Source organism: Oenanthe melanoleuca, chromosome 3, assembly GCF_029582105.1.
Source record: "Oenanthe melanoleuca isolate GR-GAL-2019-014 chromosome 3, OMel1.0, whole genome shotgun sequence".
Taxonomy (NCBI): domain Eukaryota; kingdom Metazoa; phylum Chordata; class Aves; order Passeriformes; family Muscicapidae; genus Oenanthe; species Oenanthe melanoleuca.
Genome location: NC_079336.1, coordinates 104,884,489 through 104,899,885, shown reverse-complemented (window position 1 = coordinate 104,899,885; position 15,397 = coordinate 104,884,489). Strand labels below are relative to the sequence as shown.

At 62.5% G+C, this 15,397-nt stretch overlaps 1 protein-coding gene across 2 annotated transcripts; it reads right to left on the bottom strand.

Annotated features, from left to right (window-relative positions):
* Positions 1-197: 197 nt before the first annotated feature.
* LOC130251810 (cullin-9-like) lies at positions 198-14,709 on the bottom strand. Of its 2 annotated transcripts, XM_056488743.1 has the most exons (30): positions 14,683-14,709; positions 13,381-13,986; positions 11,396-11,550; positions 10,527-11,030; positions 10,265-10,400; positions 9,870-10,060; positions 9,023-9,398; positions 8,608-8,809; positions 8,113-8,320; positions 7,831-8,024; positions 7,490-7,707; positions 7,118-7,349; positions 6,697-6,802; positions 6,155-6,382; positions 5,900-5,990; positions 5,660-5,831; positions 5,379-5,484; positions 5,116-5,211; positions 4,855-5,030; positions 4,200-4,333; positions 3,946-4,122; positions 3,631-3,746; positions 3,005-3,187; positions 2,516-2,673; positions 2,030-2,240; positions 1,771-1,936; positions 1,503-1,648; positions 1,207-1,324; positions 650-846; positions 198-571 (listed from the first exon to the last, which is right to left on the bottom strand). In XM_056488743.1, the coding sequence occupies exons 2-30, from the start codon at positions 13,970-13,972 to the stop codon at positions 233-235; spliced, it is 5,928 nt and encodes a 1,975-aa protein (XP_056344718.1). In that variant the 5' UTR covers positions 13,973-13,986; positions 14,683-14,709; the 3' UTR covers positions 198-232. The 2 variants fall into 2 exon arrangements, with proteins under 2 accessions (XP_056344718.1, XP_056344719.1); XM_056488744.1 differs by lacking the exons at positions 11,396-11,550; positions 14,683-14,709 and having other exon boundaries at positions 8,608-9,398; positions 13,381-13,455.
* Between the last annotated feature and the right edge of the window lie 688 nt (positions 14,710-15,397).

The following is a 15,397-nucleotide window of genomic DNA, read 5'->3' as shown; positions in this document are numbered from 1 at the left end:
GTTTGTGCGTGTGTGTGTGCCCCCATGTCTGAGAGCATGACTCAACGCAGCTGGAAGAAAACAAATTTGGATAGGGTGCAGATACTATCACCACTCCAGCAAGCAGGACTGTCAAAGGGGCTTGAGCAAACGGGTCTGGCCTGGACACACGCCCAGCCATGGACCAGCTGAGCTCCCTGAAAGATTACAAGGTGGGAGTGGGTTGAGCTTAGCTCATTTATTTAAACAAAACTCACACGTGTTTAGGTATAGACAGACTAGATTCAGCCTGAGTCCTCCTAGCCAGACCCCTGAATGTGGAAAAAGTCTGTCTTCTTTTGGCATAGGCCAGGCTTCCTGCTGTCTTGATCTCTACAGTCTGAAAGGCAACCTGAGGCTGGACCTGAGAAGTGGGGAGCGTTGTGGATTCAGCAGAGATGTACTCCAAGACATGAGGCCTCCCCTCCTGGCGCCGGAGGTAGCCCTGGTTCAGCAGGTGCAGGATGCAGGACAGCACGTCCACGCTGTGGCAGCAGAAGCTCAGGAACTGCACCCCTGGCCCCAGCTCGCCCTTCTGACAGGCATCCATCACCTAGGGCAGCAAGGGAGCCCCAGTGCAGTGGCTGCAGCCCCCAGGCAGCCCCTGTGCCCCTCTGCAACACCCTCGTACCCTGAACACCAGGTTGTCAATGTGCAGCTGCTTCTCCACCTTGAGGATGCGGGTGATGAGGCAGCACAGGACGTTCCTCTTCCTCTCCAGGGCACTCACCTCGGCCCTCTCTGTGTGCAGGTACCTCTGCTGGGGCAGCAGCCTCAGCTGACGACCAGAGCTCTGGGCCAGGGCTGCCTGGTTCAGCCGCAGCACACCTGGAACCAGCACCCAAGCCAGGCTCAGCCAAGCCTCGAGCTGGGCCTGAAGGAGCCCCAGGACACACCTGTGTGCCTGGGGGACCCAAGCTGGGCCTCCTGCCACTGCCAGCACTGCTGCCCACACCAGCCCTGTCCCCTGCCCGAGGCCACACACAGCCCCAAGACCCAACCACCCACGCTGACCCATGGCCTGTGCATGGCCCCGAAACCCACCCCCACGCATCACACCCACCTGTGCCTAAGCACCAACACATGGACACAGCCCCCTCACAGCCCTATGAGCTCGTGCACCCCCAAGCCCAGCACCCCTCGGGGTTCAGCCAGCCCCTCCCCTGGGTGCCCCAGCCCCGCACTCACCCCCTGGAGTGCAGCTCCCCACCAGGACGCCCTGGCCGTGGGTCAGTGGTGTCAGCGAGTGGTGCACCAGGTCAGCAGGGAGCCCCGTAGCCTGCAGCAGGGCCTCCACAGCCACCTCCTGCAGCACAGGGTGGGAGGGCAATGGCCAAGACCCACTGGCCACAGGCCTGGCCTGACACTGGGCTCCTGTGCCCCAAATGTTGCTGGAGACCCCACTAGAAGGGAAGGGAGGACATGGCCCTGCCATGCTCCAGCCTCCACAGCTTTCCTGGCCCCACGGTGGCCCCAGCCCCTACCTGGGCGCTGTTGAAGCACAGCAGGATGTACATCTGCAGCGTGGACACGTGCAGAACACAGTCTCCGAACTGCAGCTCGGCGTGGCCCAGCCACGTCCACTGCAGCCGACGGGGCTTCGTGCACTCCCAGCCAAGCTGGCTTTGGCCTGCCAAGGACAGGGACAGTGCCAGGGATCGGGACCAGCCCTGCCAGGCACTCCAAGCCTGCAATCACTTGTGGCTGAGCTGCCCTGGGGGGTCTGGGCACACCCCCAGCCACAGCACTCACTCTGCCGGCAGAAGTCAGCAAACTCATCCAGCGGGGAGCTCAGCAGCGCCGGGAAAAACCTCCCAGGGTTATCCATGTAACAGAGTGGGGAAACGGGCCAGCAGCGGGGGGACAGAGCCAGCACCTTCACCTCTGGCACATCTGCCATGGCAGCTGGTCCCAGCACCTGGACACAGGAGCACGAGGGCAGCTCAGGTCAGGCTCCAGGATAGCTGTGAGGAAATCCCCTCCAGCCTCCCCACGCCAACATCCCTCTCACCTCGTCCAGGCCTGTGTCCAGCTCCAGCAGCCGCTTATCCTGCTCCTGCAGCTGGAAGAGGCAGAACTGCCGCTGGAGCTCCTCTGACTGGGCCAAGTTGCTCAGCATATCTTGGGGAAAGCGGCTGGGGAAGCACAGTCCGATCTGCTCCACAATGCCTCCTTCCAGCCAAGATGGCCCTTGCGTCAGCAGCCGGTCCCCCAGGTAGTGCCTGCCATGACCCACCAGCTTCAGTCAGGGCTAGGCCCAAGCCATGTGGCCATCAGCCACCTGCCAGGACACAGCTCCAGCTCTGAGCCTGGCCTCCCTCCCTGTCCCCAGCAGGGAATGTGATTCCACATGCTGGCAGCAGTCATGGGCCCTCCACACTCCATGAGCCCGTAAAAGGAAAGCGGGAGCACCACTGGCACATCGGGCCAGGCTCCCCCAGCACACCAGGCCATGCTGCACCAAGCCCCTGGCTCTGGGGAGACACAGCAACCTCACCTGTAGAAGTGTTCAAAGGTGTGGGCAAACTCCAGGCCACTGAAGATGGCAAAGGGCTCCAAGAACTGTTGCAGCCGCTCCAGAGGCCCAGTGCTGCCTGCAGCCCTGCGGAGCTCCTGAATCTGCACGTCAAGGTAGCGGGCAAACTGCTCACTCACCTGTAAGGGACAGGGCTGGCTGCAGACAGGACTCACCAGGTGCCCAGGGCCGGGATGAGGCAATGTCCCTGCAGGGAGCAGCTGGGGAACTCTGGCACTCCCGGGCAGGGGCTGAGGGTGCCCAGGCACCAGCCCAAGGCAGGAGTGTGCCAGGGCCGGGCCCACGCTGGGATGAGCACCACGCACCTGAGCTGGGCACCATCCCAGGTGCCGGGGCAGGGCTCAGTGGCTCGGGGGGAACAGGACACTCCAACCCAGAGCCTGCCCCAGTGCCATGGGCCAGGGCGACTCCCCAGGGCCACAGCACCGGGGCCGCGCTCCCTCGACTCACGTGCAGGGCAGTCAGGAAGGAGAGCTGCAGCAAAGCCCCCGCAAAGCCCTGGCCCAGGGCCAGCACAAAGGCAGCCTGCTGCCCAAAGAGCTCCTCCGTGGCCCCGCGCAGGCGCTGGTACAGCCGGCAGTAGCGCTCCGCAAGGTCCGGCGCCTGCCCCGCCGCCTCCAGGAACCACTGAACCTGTGGGAGCGGCGCGAGGGCTGAGCCCGCAGCAAGACGAGCCCCTCGGAACAGCCCCAACCCTGCCCTGCCCTGCCAGCACCAACTGCCCGGGTCCCTGGGGCTGCTGTGGGGCTGCCAGGGTGGCAGCTCAGCTCTGAGGGCTGGGCAGGGGCTGTGGGACACTACGGAGACACAGCAGCAGCCCAGCAGGAAATAAGAGCTCGCCACTGGACCCATCTGTTGGCCTGCAGCATCAGCCTGGGCACAGGGCCTGGCTGATAGCTGAGCCAGGTCAGGGTGGCAAGCGCAGCAGGGCTGTCCCTGTGTCACTCTGGGCTCTGCGGAGGCCAGGTACAGCTCTGTGCCCTCCCCATCATCCCAGGGCACTGCCAGACCCCACTCCCTGCTCCAACCACCCAGGGATGGTCCCACACCTTCCCAATCGGCCCTCCAAGCTCTACCTGCTGCTGCACCACACCACGCCAGCACTGCGAGATTCCCCTCAGGCCTCTTGACTCCTCTACCACCGTCTTTGCAGTCCTGGCCAGCACCTCCTTGTTCTTCCCCTCCTTCCCACCTACCAAGGGTCAACCTCAGTGTGCCTCCATGGACAGCCTCCGCACACTGACCCACCATAGCAGGGCTGAGGGGACGCTGGGGAGGCACGGCCACTGCTGGGGCATGACCACAAGCCTTCCGTGGCCCAGGAGCCTCTCTGCCACAGGATGATCCCCAGAGGAGCCCCATGGCCACAGCCTGGCACAGCCCCGGCTCACCAGCTGCTCTGCTCTCCTCTGGTTCGGGGCCACCGGGGTCCACGTGCACCAGGAGCTGGGTCAGGCGCCGCACGCAGGAACCAAAGGCAGCCCTGCGTCCCGTGGCACGGCGGGGCAGCTCCACACTTTCCAGGTACGCGCTCAGCAGCCAGGCCAGGGGACTGACACCATCAGCGTCTGCAGGGTCAAACACACTGAGCCAGGAGCCTCTGCCTGGGGCACGGCACATGTGGGTCCCAGAGAGTGCAGGGTACCTGGGCTGGTGATGCTCTGCACCAAGGGGTTCACCAGAGCCTCCCAGAACGTCCTGCCCAGTGCCTGGGCTGCCTCGTCGTCAGGAAGGAAGCGGTTGGCAAAGCTCTGCTCGTGCTGCAGCGCCCGGTTCAGTCTGCAACAGCGATCAGGCAGCACACGGTGCCAAGGGCTGCAGAACTCCCATGAGAAAGCAGAGCGCAGTGCTGGCTCCCTGCTCTGCCCTTGCCAAGGCACGATGGCTCGCTGGCCCCACTAGCCCCCAGCAGCCAGCGAGGGCCCCTTGCTGTCTCTGGGACCTGCCCCAAATGGCCCTTGGGGCCCTGGCAGCCCCTGCCCAATGGGGGCTGTGCAGTGCCTGTGGCCATAAGATCCTGCTGTGCCTGGCCACCCTCTGCCACGTCAGGATGTGCTGGCACTGGTGAAAGACCAGCATCTCCCTCTGGGGGGTTAGCCCAGCTTAAGCCCAGGGGACCCCAAGGCAGCCCTGGCCATACAGGACCTCATGGCCACAAAGGAGCAAGGGCCCCTCCCATCCAGGTGGCAAACCCAGCTGCTCCTTTCCCAACCCTGCAGCACCCTCACAGGCTGCCAGCCACATCCCCCCCGGGCCCTGAGACACCAGGGAGACGATGGCACAGCCAGGACACAACTCACCTGCCAAAGAGCTGCAGCAGCCGCCCTCGGTCTTGGCAGATCTCCTGGCTCCAGGCATGAGCCAGAGCAGTGCAGGAGAGGAACGTCCGCCGGCACAGGTGCTCCCTGAAGATGGGCCAGAAAGTGGGCTTGGGACCCAGCACCTCGATGCCACGCACACGTGTGTCAATGCCACCCTGCGGGAGAGCGGGACCCTCAGCTCCTGGGGCACGGCCCCAACGCCCCACACTGCCGCTCCCAGGCCCAGCCCTGCTCCCCTACCTGCTGGCACCGCTTCACCCGGATCTGGATGACGGGCCAGAAACGGGTCATGTTCTCCAGCAGGATCACTCTGCTGTCCGAGGGCAGGATGTTCACCTGCAGGAAGGCACTGAGCCCTCAGCACGACAGGCAGCTCCAAGAGGCATCTCGGCGCAGCTCCTGCCATTCCCACCTCCCCGAGGGCACCTCCCAGGGCCTCACTGCAGGGCCAGATTTCCAGGGGCCACGGCAAACACCAGCCCGCCAATCCCGCGGGGACTCACCGCATTGAGCTCCGTCCTGATGGTGGCAGGGCTGTCCCCACCCAGCACCACGACCCGGGACGGCATATAGCTGGAGTCCTCGCTGGCCACCAGCATGCTCAGCTCCCTGCAGTACAGCAAACGCGGGGCTGCCCGGCTGTCCCCACCTCCCTGCGCTAGCCCCTGACAGCACCACGCCCTGCCGGCCGTGTCCCGCTGCCCCCAGGGCGGGGCCGCTGTGGCACGGCTGGCACAGATCCCCAGAGGAGACTCCACACAGAGCCCTCCCGGCCCAGCCACACCTGATCACCACCCCACACTGCATGTGCACAGTGATGAAGTGCGAGCCGGTGCTGCCGTTCGACTCCCAGTAGGTCTTGGGGTTCCTGTCCACGAGCCTGCTGGCCTGGTGCGAGTTGGAAGAGACCTGCACCTTCTCCCAACACTTGTCCTCCTTCACCTCCATGCTGGAGCCTGTGGGCAGAGCACATGGAGCTTCCAGCCACCAAGCCTAGGGTCAGCTCCCCCTGGCCTGCACTCACCTTGGCACAGGTTGTGCAGGAAGACATCAAAGAAGGGGATGCTGATGGGCTGGTGGCTCCGGCGGTGTTCCTCAATCTGTCCCAGGACCAGCTGGGGGATGGCGCAAGGCTCTTACCAGGGGCCCCATGTCCTCCTCCCCTCAGCCCCTGAAGGGCTGTGCCAGTCAGACAGCACAAAGCCATCCCTTAGCAGCAGGGACAGCCTGATGGCCTCAGACCCAAATGCCCAGCGCAGCCGTGCCTCCCCAGGCCCACCTGGATGCAGCCAGCCAAGATGCTGCTCGTCAGCTTCTTGTAGAGGCTGGCATACTTCTCACACTCCATCACCAGGTCCAGCAGGGCCGGCGCCAGCGACGGGACCGTGCTGTGCTTTTCCAGGGCTTTGGACACAGCCTCGTGGGTGCCCACGTGGCACATCACCACCACACAGTCCTTGCTGGCGCTGCCCAGGCGGTGCAGGAAGCCAACAACCTCCTGCAGCACCTACTGAGACGCAGCCGTGAGCAGACGGGCACTGCGGGCAACTCCCCGCGCCCCCCCAGCAGCCGGAGCTGCAGCTCCATTCCCCTCATCCCAACCCCACCAGCACCTACCAGAGCCTGGCAGGGCACAGCCATACTGGGCAAGTGGACACCAGGACATGGACACGGCCAGGACAGCCGCCCCCCACCTCTGCCAGCGCCTCAGACACAAGGCCAGGCTGCACCAGCAGGGCCCTGCTTGCCCAGCGCTGGGCTTGGCTGAGGCACGGCCAGCACGGTCACCCCTGCCTGCCGGGAGCCCTGGGGCCCCCTCACCTCCCAGCTGCTGCTGTGGGTGCTCAGCAAGGACACACAGGGTTCCACACTCTCATGCCAGGGCAGCACATCCTCCTGATAACTGTCCAGGAACTTGTTCAGGATCCTGGGTGACACAGGGGGCCTGCTCAGGCTAGGGCACAGGGATAGCAGCGCTACAGGCAGCCCTGCTTCCCTACCCCACCTGGAAGGCACCTGTCAGGGCCTGGGAACAAAGGCTCCCCTGGCACCTTGCATACCCCACCAGCACCCAGGCATGTCCTCTGCCACCCCTGCATGTCCCCACCAGCACCCAGGCATGTCCTCTGCTGCCCCTGCATGTCCCTAGCAGCACCCACAAACATGCACTGGGTATCCCCAACATGACCACCCACACACCTGCTGAGGGGGTCCCAGACCCCCCCATTCGCCCTGCATTCACCTGAGGATGCTCAGGCTCACGGCCTTCTCTGTCCGCAGCAGCTCCAAGCTGTGCAGCAACAGCTGGAAGCAGCTCTGGTCCTGCAGCAGCTGGGCCACCTGGCCAGAGGGAACAGGGCCCTGGCTGCAGAGCTGCCGCTCCAGGGCCACCACCACCTCCTTGGACAAGATGCCATCGTCCAGGCCACCCAGCAGCATCTGCACTCCCTTCGGGTCCAACGGGACCTCTGTGCCTGCCATGACAAGGACACGTGAGCCCAGCTGGGCCCGACTCAGTGGCACCAGCCCCTCAGGGAGCTCTGCCCTGTCAGGCCAGGCAGCCCTGCCGTGGCACCCGCAGGGCCGTGGCACGGGCAGCGTGGCAGCACGGTACCTGCAGCCTGCGGGCCCAGGGGCAGCCGGTGCTCTGCCAGGCGATTGATGGCGCTGAGGGCCAGCACTGCCTGGGGGCAGCCGCTGCTCTGCCCGGCCCTCCAGCAGCTCTGCAGCACCGCCAGGAGACCGCAGCTCGCCAGCTGCTCCGCCAGGCCCCGGTGCCCGTCCATCAGCATGTTCACCACCAGCAGCCCGTTCTGCACTCCTGAGGAGCCCCTGCAGGGACACACACGTACCACTCTCCTCCCCCAGGCACAGAGACTTCCCTGCACCCACTTGTCTGTCCCTCCCCCTGCACATTCCCCCGAGCCTCAGCCGTTCCCCACGCTCTGCCCCTACCCTGGAATGCTCTGCATAGTGCTCAGGGCAGCAGGGATGCTGCTCAGCAGGCTGGCAGAGCCCTCGCTCGAGGCAGAGCCAATGCTGGCAAAGATCTCCCGCAGCATCTGCGCATCGCCTTGGTTCCAGGGCAAGAACCTCCCGCCAGCACCTCCCAGCTCCCTGTCCGCAGCTCCCACCAGCACCTTCAGGGCCTGCGGGGACAAGAGCAGCGCACCGGGCAGCGGCCCCTCCTCCGCCTGCGGGGCAGCCCTGCCCACCCACAGCCCCCCGGGCACTCACCGCCAGCCCGGCCTGCTGCACCAGGGCGGAGCAGCCATGCTGCTGCATGCAGCCCAGCATGGCCCGCACGCCGCCCTCCGTGGCGAAGGGCACTCGCCACTCGTAGCAGGCCAGCAGCACGGCCAGCAGCCGCAGCGTCACTGCCACCAGCGCCTTCTCTGCCACCTCCACGCTCAGCAGCTCCACTGCCACCTGCACCAGTTTCTCCCTGCATGGGACAGGACACCTCAGGCATGGCCTCAAGCCACGGCCACTGCCACGCCAGCACCTTGGGCCCTGCCAGCCATCTCCCTCCTGCCCACCCTGCAGCTGGGACAGCCCCGTGAATGAGCCTGCCTGGGACAAAGGGACACAAAATCCACCTCTCCTCTGGCACATAGCACCCTTCACACTCCCGCTGCCACCTCCCGCTCTCCCAGCTCAGCACTGTCCCCCACCCTGCCCACAGGGCCCTCCCCAGGCAGCAGGAGGGGTGGGCAGCACCCCAGCACTCACCCAGCACTCCTCGTGCCCAGCCCGCCCTGGGCGGTGCCGACTTGCTGCTCCGACTTGGGCTCCTCCTCCAGGATCTTCAGGATGTGCTTGAGCCCAGCTAAGCGCAGCCCCACGGCTGAGCTGCTGCTCTGGATCACGTCCAGCACAGCTGCAACCTTGGCCAGCGAGCCGCTCTCACTGAGCCCCTTGGAGCCACCCAGCGCTGGCCGGAGGGACGGAGCCGTCAGGGCAGCACGGACACCTCCAGCAGCTCCCAGGGTGCCACACACCCCCAGAGCCAGCACCCACAGGCACCCCCACTTCAGGCAACCCCTGCCTGCACGGCCCCCATGCCCTGCCCAGAGCCCTCCCCTATGGAGGCAGCAGTGCTGCTGCCAGCACTGTGCCTGTGCCCCACAATGTGGCAGGACATTACCCTGGCTCTGCTCCTCTGTCATCTCCGGCAAGAACAGCCCTTCCCTCTCCAAGAGCTCGCTGAACAGCTGGGAATCCGACTTCACTGCCACGCTGCGGGCTTGGGGCGGCCCTGGTGCTGCACACAGGTCTCCCTCCGCTGCCTCAGCCATCAGGCCTTCAGGGACGCTGCTCCCGCAGCCGTCACCCTCTGAGGACACCGCGGGGCTCCCTCCACCATCCTGCTCTGCCCCCCTCCCGAGGAAGTGTCTGGCGTAGACGCGGGAGCCACGCAGGTCACGCAGAGAGCTGCCCTGGCACCGCTGCTCCAGGATCTGCAGCACATTCTGGGCCAGCTCTGCAGGTACCGACAGCTGCACCAGGCCTTCTTCATCCACCTCCGACAGCCACACCCACGGGGCAAGTTAATCTCGGGCTCGCCCCGCGCCCCGAGCCCCTCGTGGCGGCCACTGGCACAAAGCATACAAAGGCTGCCCGCCACAGGTGCCCAGGGCCACTCCCCACTGCCACCCTCCCCTGGCTGTCCCCAGCCCAGCTCCCACCACCCCACACCTCCCACCCGTGCTCGCCACCCAAGTACAACTGGCAGAATGACCCCACGGCCCTGCCTCACCTGCCCAAACCCTGCTGGACAGTCACTTCCAGTCAGGAGACCCTGCTTTTCCTCTCATCTCCACTCCCTGCTCTGCTGAGCCAAGCTCTCCACGCTTTTGCTGTCCCCACTCACCCTCCCATTTCTGCCCCATTCAGGCTGTCCCTGCACAGCTCACACTTGCCATCTCCTCTCGGCCTGGTCCCTTCCCTAATGTTTCCTTTGCCCCTCCCTCCCATTTCCCTGCTGCAGGCACCTGCTCTCCCTGATGCTGCTGGATGAGACAGCTGATCTCCTCCTGCTCCTGTGCTTCCAGCTTCCTCACAAAGAAGAGCAGCTCCCACCATTCGGCACGGCTCAGTGTCTCTGCAGTTTTGGGCAGCTGCTGCCCCAGGTAAGGCAGGGAGTACAGCCCCCCCAAGGGCTTGCACAGGAATGGCTGTGGAACTGCAGGGGAGCACAGCAAGGAAGGGCACTGTCAGCTCTGCCAAATCCCCCATTCTCTAATGCACACTCCTCCTTCCCCAAGGAAAGAATGAATGCTTGGCAGAAGAGCTCCCACCGTACCATAGCTTGCTGGGAGAAAGGAAGGTGACAGGAGGGCAGAGGGAAAGTTGGAACATACTTGTAGGAGACTGACGGGCTGCTCACCTGCTCTCAGTCTGTGGTTTCGTGTTAGGATGTTCACCTTCTCCTGGCCCTCAAGCTCCTTTTGTTCTGAAGGGCCAATGATCTCGACCATGTGCCAGTGAACCCAGTACGTACAGCCCAGAGCTTGCCAGTACACCTGAGGATGAGAGCCCAACACACACCCAGTTGGGACAAGGCAGGCCCAACCCCACCGTCCCCATGCAAGGCTGCACAGGAGCACAGACAGGCCCCTTGGCAGCGCCTGCTCCCCCAGCAGGAGTACCTGCACTGGGGGCATGCCGTCGTTGCTGCGGCGGAACTCGCCCTCATCGCCGGCGCTGACCTGCTCGTAGTCCTCCAGCATGCGCACCTGCATGCCGCTCGCCAGCGTGGCCTGCATGTATTCCACGTAGCTGCTGCGGCTCGGGAAGGCCGAGCGCGTCTTGAACACCACAGGCTCCTTCGCTGGGGACGTGGCGGCTGCTTCAGCAGCAGTGTTGGCTGGAGTCTTGTGCTGGAAGATGGAGCGGGCAGGGCAAGGCTGCAGGTCCCGCTGGGGCACCAGCTCTGCCTTGTGGCTGCGGCTCCAGCCCATCGCGTGCACCAGCTCCGAGATGAGGTTTGCCATGGCCATGCTGAACTCAAACTCCTGCTTCACACGGCTCCTCCCGTCAGGGACAGGGCTGGGCACAGCCTCTCCCTGCTCCAAGCCACTGCTCAGCTTGTCCAGGAGAGAAGTCACACACAGGTAGCGCTTCACCAGGACGAACAGCTGCTTCCCAGGGATCTGCAACAAGCACAGCTCTCACACTCAGCCTGCAGAGCACTTCCAGCCCTCAGCTCTCTCTGAGCCACCAGCTCATTCCCAGGCAGGCTCCCGTGAGAGCTCTGGACCAGCTGGCAGCAGCAGAGACCTCTCAGCCCAGCCTCCCCTCCTTGTGGCAGACCAGGCTCTCCAGGTGCCTCTGTACTACCCCCAGCCTCTCACCAGGCCCAGGTCCTGAGCTGGCTCCCCCCACAGCCGGTCCTGCTCACCTGCCCCCTTCAACTCCTCTCTTGTCCCAGACAAGGGTGCCAGCCCTGGCCCCCACTCCCAGCCCTCCTGGCCCCTCCTGCCCCACAGGCCGGGGCTGGTGGCGGGTCTGTCACTACCTGCGGGAGGTGAATCCCTTCGAAGGACATGCAGTGCTCTGCAGAGGACGTGATCTCAGCAAACAGCTCCAGCAAGGTGCAGCGACTGTCAAAGTCCATGTGCTGCTCAATGCCATCCTGCTGGCTCAGGGACAGCAGGACATAGGCCCGGCTCTCTGCAACAACAACAACTCTTCAGGCCCCAGAAAGACAACCTTCACACCACCCTCCCTATGAGAGACAGAGCCGCAGGGAAGGAAAAGTTTTGCTGTCACCTGATCCATCTTCTGTCCCTTCCTCTGGAGTGCCAATATTTTGCTCCATGGGGTATTTTTTCTACCCCTAATACTGCAAGATTCTCACAAAGCAGCAACCCCAAATAACTGACTCCAGAACAGGGTCCCAGGGAAGAAGTCAAGTTTTAACCCGAAGTCAAGTTTTAACTCAAGTTTCAGCCCCTCGTCTGCCTCACTTCACAGCTGCAGGAACTCAGGCACTAGGACTGGGAAAGCCAGATCTCCTATGGGATACCCCACAACCAGCAATCTTCCAGCTGCACCCAAGTCTAATCAAGCACTTCCAAGCCATGACAGCGCCTCTTAAATGAGAGAACTGGGTGAGGACCAGCCTCTACCCATCAGGGTTGTGTTGAGCCCTTTAGGACTGGGCTTCATTGCAAGGGTACGTGGAAGATTATCTGTTCCTCTAAGTGTATCCAGTCTTATCCTTTTCACTGCAAAAAGTCAAAGTAAGAAGGAAGCCATAGACAAGAATATAAAGAATCACAAACCTGACTGGAAAATGCTAATGGATGCAGCGAGGAGAAACAAATCTGGTCAGTCACAACAATTAGTAAGGACATCTGGACAACAGTTAGTAAGGACATCTGGCGTGTGAGAATGATTCTTTTTCAGTAATATTATCTGATTAATTGGAATTGGCAAGGAACACAAAAGGGGGTGCAGAGAAAGGGATATAAAAGGTGCCAGTCATGTTTAAACCACAGCTGGTCAGTGTGTTTGTCTGACACAACTTGTCCTACTTTCTTATTGAGTCTTTATTAGGTTTCTCTCTGCCCTGTGTGTGTGTGTGTGTGTGTGTGTGTGCTGCAAAGACCGAGTTCCAGCTGCTGGTGAGACCTGCATGAGTGGCCTTTGGTACCACAAACTGGAGCCTTACTGGGGGTGTGGAAGCCCTGTAGAGTCTGTCAGTCAGTGGAATGAGTAACAGTTGGAGGTGCCATCAAATCACGGATTTCAGCTTGGAAATCCAGTTATCAGGAAGACTGGTGTACAGCTGACCCAGGTCAAATTACTCAGTTCTGATCAGGGGTGTAGGAGTCCCTGGCCTGATGTGCCAGCTACTGGGACAAGTGCAAGGATCTCTCCAGTGCTCGTGCCTGGAGTTGGAGGCTTGGATCCAGGCAGGGGTGCAGGACAGAGAGGCCATACTGATAGCCGAGGGATCCATGAATGTGTGTGTCTGCTTGTGAACCTGGAACATTCAGTGTGTGCTGGCAGGAGTGACTTTCTGACCCTGCCAGACAAAGAGCAGGAGGGGACACGGCTGGCTGTGCTTGTGTTTATGTGAGTGCTGTAAGTGTGTGCTGTCAGTGCTGTGTGTGCCTGTGCTCCAGGATGGGCACTCAGCTTTGCTGCTGGTTGAATCTGCAAATGGGAAAGTGGCAGCTGCATCTCTCAGCTTGAGAAACTCCAGATTGCGCATGCTGGGCTCCAGCGGTGGAGCAGGAGAGGTGCTGGGGCTGCTAGAGGAGACAGTCACCCCTAACATTCCTTAACCTTCCTAACAGTTAAACAGCATCCCAGCTCAGAAACCTGGCAAGAGTTTCTAACTCCAAGAGCAGTCCAGAACAAGTGCAGTCAAGGAAGTGTGGATTCTTCCCCTTTTGCCAAGAAGCCCCGAGACATGGTGCTTCCCAGGCATCTCACCCCTCCCAAAGGCCCAGCAGCACCTCCTCAGTGGCACCGAGCAGGAGCAGCCCCCACCTGCATCGTGCGCTCCCAGAGCGCGCAGCATCTGGCCGGCACCGCGGCGGATCTTCTTCTCCTTGTGGCACAGCATCGCCGTCAGCAGCTCCAGGGCTCCTGTGTCTCTGAAGGCGCCCGCCAGGGAGCCGATGCTGGCGTAGGCACCCAGCACATGCACCGTGCTCAGGATGGAGCCCTCGGGCGTCCCAGCCTCGGCCACCTGGCGCCCGGCTCGCTGCACCAGGCTCCTGACGTCGGCCTTCATCTCCAGCAGCGAGGCTTCGTCCAGCCAGGCTTTGTCCGACGGGCCGGGCGCCTTCTCCTCTTCCAGCCGCGGCCCTTCCGGCCTCCTCTGGCCCAGCAGCGCCGGGCAGCTGGCACACACCTCCTCTGCAGACATCCACATGGAGATGCTCTCTGCCTTGGTCTCTGCACAGGAGGCGCTGCTGCCTCCCGCTGCTCTCTCTTCTGAGCTGACGATGCTCCACTGGACCAGGTATTCTGGGCGGCCAGTGTGGCCTCGGCGCTGCCGGAGCAGCTCCTTTGGGTAGGCCTGCAGCTTGGGCCCCAGCTGCACGAGCAGGGTGTCATTGTGCTTCTCATTCACCATGGCAGCAGATGTGTCTGCAGAGACACACGAGAAGCAGGAGCTGGGAGAGGTGGCTGAGGCATGCTATGGCTAGAGATCTGTGTTCCTGTGTGTCACAGTGCTGTTGATAAGGCAATGCAACCATTAAAATGTGCTTTTGTACTGTTTGTACTCAAGGGCAGTGCTGTAAACACCTAACACAGCAAGTATAAGATATGGCTCACTTTCTCCTTGGAAAGCTGCATATATGTAGTGGCAAGATAACAGGGCAAAACACAGTGATTTCTGGACTGTCAAACACACTGTGAGCACGGCAAGAATACAAACAGCAGTGCCCAGGAAAGACAGCTTTCACCAGGAAGCTCAGCTGTAACAGCTGGCTGCGTGCTGATGGAGCGAGCTACCCGAGCCAGGCAGAGCCCACATGCTGGATCAGGGGGCCAGTGGAAGTCTGCGCTGGAGGGCTCCGCTGCTCATCACCAGCCGGGACTGGGACAGGGTGAGGGACAGGCCTGTGCCAGGGCACACACGCTAAAGCCAGGGGGCAGGGCACTGCCATCCCCGTGGAGAGGGCTCCGGCGGGCCAGCGGCAGCATCAAAGCTCCTTCCAGGCGCGGGCCAAGCCAGAGCTCGCCAGGCACTGAGCACCGGACCCAGCCCGGTTCGGCTGCCGCACCCCTTCCCCGGGCGGCCGTGCCCAGCCCGCCGCCCTCCCAGGGCCGCCGCGTTACCTCCGGCACCGCTCCCGCGCCGCTCCGGCCGCGGGCGCCTGCGCAGGCCCCGCCCGACGGCGGCCGTGAGGGCTGGGACTGGGCGGGCGGCACCGGGGAGCTCGGGCGGGCGCTGGGGGCTGAACGAGGCACAGGGCGGCACTCGGGTAGCAGAGGGACGGGGCAGCTTGGGACAGGGAAGGTGGCGAGGGAGGGACGCAGCAGCCGCCGGAGGCAGAAGTGGGGCCAGGGAGTGTGGGAGTCCAGAGTATTCCTCTGGCTTCCCTGAAGGTTTAAGACCCCCCTGGCGGGGTCCCCAAAGACCCTCGAATGAGACCCAGGTGTCTCAGGGGCTGGATTTAGCTCCTTGGAACAATTTACCAACATTGAGAGAAGAAATGCAAGCCACAAAAATAAATAGAGTGTAAATTAGACTGTTAGAATGTAGAATTAGCAGATTTCTAAAATGTTTGTGATAAGGGACACGTGGCCAAGATGGAGAATTGGGGGTGTGGATACCTCTTCCTCCTTCTTCTCCGTGTCATCCATGCTGGGTGACATGCTGGCACTTTTAGATTGGATGAGAACAGATCTGGACCATGTAACAAGATTGTATTGCATTGGGGGTCATTTGTAAATACCTAGTACGTAGTTTAGACTATAAAAGATAAGTCCTGCCTCTGCCAGGCAGATTCTGCCCTGGACGTCTGGCGAGCAGACTGCTGTTCGCTGGACC

Excerpts from the sequence above, each read along its gene's own strand:
- LOC130251810 (XM_056488743.1), bottom strand. The coding sequence starts at position 13,972 with ATGGTGAATGAGAAGCACAATGACACCCTGCTCGTGCAGCTGGGGCCC. Across the intron at positions 10,061-10,264 it reads AAACCACAGACTGAGAGCAG|TTCCACAGCCATTCCTGTGC; the intron begins GTGAGCAGCCCG and ends GCTCCCCTGCAG. Across the intron at positions 7,350-7,489 it reads CCTGGGCCCGCAGGCTGCAG|GCACAGAGGTCCCGTTGGAC; the intron begins GTACCGTGCTGC and ends TTGTCATGGCAG.